At 31.3% G+C, this 8,374-nt stretch overlaps 1 protein-coding gene across 1 annotated transcript; it reads left to right on the top strand.

Annotated features, from left to right (window-relative positions):
• The first annotated feature begins 705 nt into the window (after positions 1 to 705).
• On the top strand, positions 706 to 7,258 carry LOC111912833 (two-component response regulator ARR12). The gene is made up of 5 exons (XM_042896418.2): positions 706 to 1,043; positions 4,456 to 4,608; positions 4,805 to 5,104; positions 5,313 to 5,389; positions 5,937 to 7,258. The coding sequence occupies exons 2-5, from the start codon at positions 4,476 to 4,478 to the stop codon at positions 6,774 to 6,776; spliced, it is 1,350 nt and encodes a 449-aa protein (XP_042752352.1). The 5' UTR covers positions 706 to 1,043; positions 4,456 to 4,475; the 3' UTR covers positions 6,777 to 7,258.
• Positions 7,259 to 8,374: the final 1,116 nt, after the last annotated feature.

Below are 8,374 nucleotides of genomic sequence, written 5' to 3'. Positions count from 1 at the left end.
CTCTGAATGAGATGGCTTATAAAGGCAACTTTTGTAAACCACCTTAATTTTATCTGTATATATTATAGGGGTGAGCAAAAACTGCACGCACTGCAACTAAAATTAACTGTAAAAACCGCAATTGAGAAACCGTAATCAATATAATAAAAACCGATGGTGAGGTTTTCTATTTTTCAAAAACCAAAAATTTACGGTATAGTGTGATTATTAGTTTTCAAAAACCGCAAAAAAAAAAAAACCGCACCGCATATATTATATACAAATTTTTTTTATTAACTATCAATATATTAAATATTAAAAATAAGACAAGTTTCATGGATAAAAGAAGGATAAATTTATAGAAGATAAAAGTGTTGGTTTTTTTTTTAATTTTTAACTTTGGAAAATTGTAAAATTTAACACTTTTAAGATATTTATGGTGATTTGATATTTTTAAGATATTAGTTGTTTGTGATGTAAGTTAATTGTCTTATACTTTATTATTACAAGTAATATATTTAAACTGTTAAAACTATTTTAACTCTAAACTATGGTAAAAAATCATACAAAATAACCGCACCAAATTCATGTGATTAATAACCGAAACACAAAAATAAAAAAACCACACCGCAAAAATAACAGTACCAAGCGGTTTATAGAGATTTTGGCCTTAATACATTGTAATCCACTGTAGAATCATAATTATTTTTGTGCAATCTTCTTCCTTGTCTTACAGCTCAAATCCCCTTTTTTTCATAAACCAATTCCTACGGAGTCATAAATAATAAATAAATAATCATAATCATGGCAGTACGTCTCAGTTAACGGAGAGCAATCCATATTGTCTATCTTGCTCATTTTCAAGAAAATGGGATTTGGCGGGAAATTTCGGGGTTTAGTTAAACCCTACCGGCAAATCAGAAGGTTTCCATTTGCTTAGAAACCAAAAAGGTTGCAATTGATCAACTGTGCTGGATCGTTCAGCAGGAAACGCAGTTAAAATTCACAATAGGAACCCTGATGTTGGACGTATCGTCTTCTTTACCATCAACTGCTTTTCAAAGGTAATTCAGTACTCCTTTTGGGTTATTCATGAATGTAACAATTCATTTAGGATGGGTTTTGCGTTAAGGGTTTGTGTATCTATGTTTTTATTATTATCATTTTTTTTGTGTGTGAAATGGTTGTTCAGTTTTGCATGTTTAACTAAATTTGATCTGTATTGTGATTGTAAATGTTGGTATGTTCAGTTTGAATCACTGAAGTTTGTATGATTTAGGTTTCTTTTTGAGGCACAAATATTTCTCTAAAACGACAAAACTTAATTACACGAGTTGGTAAAAGCACAGCCAACTAAATGTGTGTATTGGTTTATATTGAATGTGAAATTTTTTATCCATTTTCCTAAAAGTGGCTTAATTTATGTTATATATTATCTCCAACTGATCCAATGTTTAAAACTTAAAAACTTGGTCAAGGGTCAATAGTTTATTCAAAGTGTATTCACTTGCTTATATTACGACCTCATGAATGTTTTATTAAAAATATTTCAACATTTTGTAATCATATCAATTACTTTGTTATTTTCTAGAAGTTCATTAATTAGATTCCATGTGTCATTAGTATCTAAGGCATTCATTTCTTCTATACCATATATAGTATGCATAAGCAACTGATGATGAAATAGGATAAATACATTGTATTTTACCTTCACAAGCTACAATTAGAAGATCAAGATCACTCTGGTTGTGGGATATGATAGGGATGAAGTAACCTGAGGAGGATATGATGGAAGAGGATCTGATGGTGAACATGAAGAAAGAGGTCTTTCTTGCCTAGCTAGAGTAACTTTTATGTTTTTTATATTTGTTGATGTTTAAGGTAGAGCATAATATATAGAGCAACAAATCATCATTCTCCACTTAATAAGGAGTAGAGGTAGAGATAGATAAAGGAATATGTTCATAGAAAAGTAACATGAGTTGACACACTCACACAAGGTATTTGCGAAAAGTAGGAGAATATAACAACAATAACTTTTTTGTCATCTAGAATATCCTAGGACATTTCAATGGCTTAGGGGTCAAACTTGGTGGATTGAGGTTGAACACAAAATTGTTTTCCTTTCATGTGAAACTGAAGTGCTCTAGGAGTTTTATATGTCTGTTTTTCCTTTCACCTACTCCATTTTGGGGTATCAACACAAAACAATTGATGAAGATGCCATTTGAGATCATATTAGTCTGAAAGGATGTTAAGAAAGATAATTTTGCATTATCAATACTCAAAATATTAAATCGAGTCTTTACTCAAAACATGACAACTTGGAATTACTTTTTATTAAGTGAAGATAAAATAGTTCTAAAAAAGTCATCAATAAAAGTTACAAAGTAATTATTTTATTTGAGTTGGAGATATCAGTTGATAAGCATCCAAACATCAGAATGAACTGAGTTGGAGGCATCAGTGGATAAACACACAAATATTGGAATGAACTACCTCAAATGGAGAATATCATCTCATCATATATTCTTCATACTAAGATTTTTTTTTAGTTTTATTATCTATGTATCACATACTTGTTATGTTTTTCGAACAGAAATAATCTATACTAGCACTAACAGAAAAAAAACTAAAAGAAAAAAAAAGCTAACTAATCTTATAAAATTAAAAAATAATAATAATAACAAACAAGCTATATGAATGAAAATTATTGTTTGAACTTCAAACTGATTTGAAAGTTATTGTCTAAACAGGAATCACTATAAATTTGATTGGAAGCTTGTAACTTTATATCCTTGGTCTTTCTCTCCTAAGGTTGGTATGGAATTTTGCAGCTTTATTTTTTTTATTTCAAAAAGTGTAGTTTAGGTCGTTTAATTAAAAGCAGCTTGACTTTCTTGAGTCATCTCAATATCTTATCAACTTTGTGGTCTAATACAACAAATAGTATATTAGCTTAAAATCAACAACATTCAACATTTGTCCCTACACATTTGATACATAATATACTTTGCAAATGGTTTTGATATTGATGTATCTGTTGATTTTTAGCTAATATACTTTGCAATGATGTGGTATTGTTGTTTTAAACCAAAATGTTGATGAGATGACTCAAAAAAATAAATTGAGTTCAATTAAATGATCTAAGCATGACATATTTGAAAGTAGGCCAAGTATTTATGGAAAAAAGAATATAATTTTAAAAGTACATTGCTATTTTATGACATTATCACTAAGGAAAAATATTCTTCTTAAAAAATCATTTGGACCGGTAGCTGATATTTTTTTTTTTTTAACATTTTCAAGTGAAGGAACAGAAAAGGGATGTAACTATTACTTAAAAAAGATGAAAACATGATAAAGTTCATTTGTTTTAGGCAAAAGAAAAAGCCAAAAAGGCTTGTTCTTTACAACATAGTTGCATCTTGTAAATATCATCTCTTTGGATTGATACCAATGAGAAAATAAGTTAACTTTTGCTTAAAACGTGATAAAAATGTTTGGGATGTCTTATAATGGAAACTGTATGCATTTTCATGGGAGAGATGAGATTGTGACAATTTGTTTATCAAATTAGACTATTATATATTAAACTTTAGAATGAGAACACATGAAGAAGGAGCTAAAATATTTACTTAATTTAATTGGTAAGTATGTTCCTCATTAGCTCACTTCAATCGACAAACCTTATAAGTTTGGCTTATATTTAATAAAAATAGCAACATTTTTTCCTTTCTAAATATCCAATCATAGTTTTATTCTTTCTAGCAACATCTCAAGCTCAAATCACTTATACAAATAGCCAAACAGTTTTATAAAAGTATTTCTTCAATCAAGCATTACATTCTTTATGGGACACACACACACCTAATGTATTAATCCTCCTAGATACACACTCATGACTCATGTGCTTAATTGTTACTATTTGTTTTTTTTTTCTCTGTTATCGCTTCTTCTCTATCTTAATTACCCATTTGCCCTTGATATTAATGCTGGACCCACCTCTAATGCATAAAAAACCACCATATTTCCTAATAGCATGCATATATATAAGAACTCAATCCTGTTTGATCTTTCACAAAACCTTCCCTCAATAATCTTACCTTCAAATTAAGACAATTCTTGTTTTACATTCTCCTTACTCTCTTTCATCAAAAAAATGAGCACAACTAATTCATTTGGAAGATTCCCACAATCTATTAGAGCGAAAGATATATGCATATTGCTCGTGAATGATGATCATGTTTGTTGTAATATTGTATCCAATATGCTTGATCACTGTCGTTATGAAGGTACCAAAAAGAATTATTTGTGATTTTCTCTTTATAGAATCTTATATGATTTGATGCTAATTGTAATTGTATGTTCTTTATTCATAATTTATCTTGATATTCCTTTAGGATATGCAAATTATGAACTATATGAGTAAAACCTTCATAAAAGTATTAATCTGTTTAACTTTTTTTGTTATAGTGTTTAGCTACGAAAAAGAAATGGATGCACTGAGTATAATCCGGGAGAAGAAAGACACACTGGAAATAATCTTGACAAATGTTCATCGAACATATGCAAAGAAGTATGAGATCATTGAGCATATAGAAAAGGAATTTAAACTCCAAATCATTTGTAAGTTTACCTTCCTTTTTTTTTTTTTTTGCTTGTGTGTTCATACACCAAATTCTTACTAACTTTTCAGATTTCTTGTTTAGTTTAAGATAAAAGTTATTGAATTTTTGAGCCATCAATGCCAAGAAAACAGATTTTGCTAAATAGCTCACATATTTTGTATAAAGAATAACCTGGTTTTATAAAAATGATGTAGTGATGTCACCGGATGTTGATGATATAAAGAAGGTTTCACTTTCAGAGGGTGGTGGAAATGGCGTAACTGTATATATATTGAAATCTTTAAGTGTGAAAGAAGTTAATAATCTTTGGGCAAATGCAATGGCACAAGAAAAAAGTAAAAGGGAAATATCATCGTCATCGGGGAAATCAGGAGATAAAAGAAAGAGAGAAACTGATGAGGAAAATGGAAATGTAGAAAAGAAAAGGAGGATTGTTTGGACAAAGGAGATGCATCAAAAGTTCTTGGACGCCATTGATCAATTAAGGAATGATAGTAAGATAATTCTTCTTGATTTTGATGCTTTTTCTTGACAAAATTTTATTTTTCTTATTGAGCTTTATGTTCTTCCAACAGCTATTTTCTTACGGGTTGTAACGAGTTTGCCCTTTGTGAAATGATTTTGTTTTAATGATTACTAAGGGTAAATCCGTCATAAAATGCTGTGCTTTAATTATATTTATTTCTTTGTTTTGGGATTCAGAAGTTGTTCCAAAGAAGATAGCTGAACTTATGAATGTTCCAGGATTGACAAGAGAAAACGTGGCTAGTCATTTGCAGGTTTGTTGTTCTTCAACTTTCAAAAACTCATTCTCGAGTTTTTTTTTTTTTTTTTTTTTTTTTTTGAGATTTTATTTGGACAAATAATAAGAAGAAAAATGGAATTTAATTACGCATGCTTCGTTGTGATTACCTGTGAGCATTTAAAACTAGAATATTTTTTGATTAATTACAAGGATTGCGTTTACCACTTATAGAATCTGGAAATATACACAATTAATAGTCATTAAAAATTGAGATTTGTAGTAAATGATAAGAGTGATTAGCAACATACTTTCATTTATATATGTATAATAGCATCCTACTTGTATCAATTTTTATTACAACGTTGTTCTTCCAATTTCTTTTCTGATTAAGGCGTTGCAGTTTGAAAAATCTACCCACTTATGGCATTGTACTTCTAGTTTTTTTTTTTTGGTATGTGTGTTAATATGGCATTATCCTTTTAAAAATTGCTTTGTATTCGGACCATATTGCAGTAATAAACAAATCAATGAAAGTACATTGCGATTTCTTGCATTCAACCCTATTTCAAATTCATTTGCAGAAGTATCGATTGTGCATGAAACGAGCTCAAGGAATGTTTACAAGTTCTTCATATGATTTCACTGACCCTTTCAATCTCAACCCTTCACAAGCAAATTCTCAAGAATCCCATTGGAATCCTTTTCCTTTTCAAATAAGATCAAGAAACACTACTCCAAGCCTATTCAGTTTGAGCTGTTATGAATCAAGATTAAGGACATTTCCAAATATGCCCCTACTAAGCAAAATCCAGTTCAAACCCGACCGTAGTTTTAGGGTTTGTGGCAATGAAAAGCAAAACATCCTTTTAAGCATTGAAGACAATAATAGGATATGCTCGGATTCAAGTTTTGCTGGTTTTAGATTAGCTAATGATGGAAAGTCTATTCAGTTTGGGCAAAATGGTCATTTTGACGATGGCAGTGTGAATAAGAGTTACATTCAGCAGGATGATTTTTGTCCAGAAATGGGAAATGACGATTCCACCCTTGGGCCAGAAAGAGACGACTGGATGTCTTCCGTGGCCAGTCTTCTAGGTGTTGATGACAACTTGCCATCCATTTTGACTCCGCAGCAACCACCTACACCGTCTCATCAGAACAAGGTGGTTGCAACCACCATGACTCAGCCACCACCATCTGTTGGGCTGCAGTGGAGTGACTGGGCGGATCCCCCCGGTTATTCTCCTCAGCAGCCACCACCACCACCAGGAAACGAGGTCAATGACAACTTTGAGATTTTTAGTGATTTCATCTCAACGGGTCTTTGTGAATTGGGGAAGGGAATGGATGAGAATGGTGTTGATGCAACTGGGATATGCGGTTTTGATGACTTACTGTTTAATAATCAGGATTTGACTTGATTCAATAGATATGTAGCTTGTTTTGACTTTTTTTTTGAGACAAATATGTAAATACTAACTCTATATATTATATTGGTGATTTATGTACACGTGGTGTATTTCCCCAGAGTTTTGTTATCATTAAGCAACTTGTGTGCATGTAATGTTCTTATATAATACTCCACGAAAGAAATTAAACATTACTCATCAGATTAATAACGAAATGATTTGCTTATCAACTTATTTTTGGCTATGTTCCAATTTCTGTAGGGAAATTAAACTATTGTGCACTCACACTTCTTCACTTATTTATGGCCTTAAATCCTTTTTTGGTGCCCGTATGAAACTCAATTACCTAAAATGTTCCATGACATTAAAATCATTAATAGTTTTATAGGTGACAATTCTCGATACGAAAACACAAGTAAAAGAAAACCGGGTTTGAGTTGAGTTTTTCTAATCCGCCAACCCGTTTATTATACGGGTTTGCAAATAATTTTGCAGTTTACCCGTTTAATTTATTAGAATAAAAGAAATAAAAAAATATACTTTATAAATAAAGGAGAGAGAATAAAGTTTAACAAGTAAATATGTCATGTTTAGACTCTAATTCCCTCCTCCTTTGTTTAAACCTTGTTTTGGTGTTCTTTAAATCCATTAAAGGAAGAAAGAAGAAGTGAGCTAAGATTCAGCAAGCAAGTCCTCATCCTTTGTTGTAGCATTCTTCTAGATCTTTGTAAGTGTCCAAGACTTGATTTTTATCATGATAGGTTGTTAGATCTTGATTTTTGTCCCTAAATCTTCATGTTCTTGATTGTTAGGCGGTGAGATCTCATAAAGTTTACAACTTTATGAATCTACAAGCCATTTAGGGCAATTGGTGCTTTGGATCTGGATTAGTAATGAGTTTTAGTATTATGCATGAATTTTTGGTCAAAAACCCTCATTTTGACCTTATAAGAGTCCAATACATGCATTGGACATGCATGTATGGAAAGTAAGGTTTTTTATGATGTTTTATGATGCTAGAAACTTTTCTAGAAGTGTTGAACTAGAAGTCTCTAAGATTAAGTGCTTAATAAATTAAGTCAAGTTCTATTTTGCCTTTTTTGGATCTAGGAGTGGAATCCTTACCTCGTGGAGGTCTAATGGGATAAAGTTGGAAACTTTATCCAGTTAGACCATAATATTGATTTAGATATGAGCTTTAGAGACCTTAGAATCGAAGAAAACGGCTTAACCCATTAAGCTGTTAGGAACCCAGTGCCCACGACGTGGCCTTAGATCGCCACGATGTGGCGACTGGGCTAAGACTCGTCTATTTTTTTAATTTAGTGGCCACGGCGTGACAATCAACTGGAGGTTGACTTTTGACCGTTGATTTTGACCAAATTTGACTTTAGGCCATTTTGGGTATTTTAAATAGTAGATTGATATTTAGGTCCTTGTTTATTGTATAGGCGACCTGTAGAGACAGTGTAACAACTCAAATTTTCAAACAAATTTTTCATTTTAAAAATATATTTATTTCCACTCATAACAAGGCATAATTAGTTTAAATGTTCTGTCAAATACAAATAATCAAAATCCCAAGATCATAAAAGCGGTCTTCAGTGTGT

The sequence above is a fragment of the Lactuca sativa genome, chromosome 7, assembly GCF_002870075.4.
Source record: "Lactuca sativa cultivar Salinas chromosome 7, Lsat_Salinas_v11, whole genome shotgun sequence".
Lineage (NCBI taxonomy): Eukaryota > Viridiplantae > Streptophyta > Magnoliopsida > Asterales > Asteraceae > Lactuca > Lactuca sativa.
This window is presented reverse-complemented; position numbering and strand designations above follow the sequence as displayed.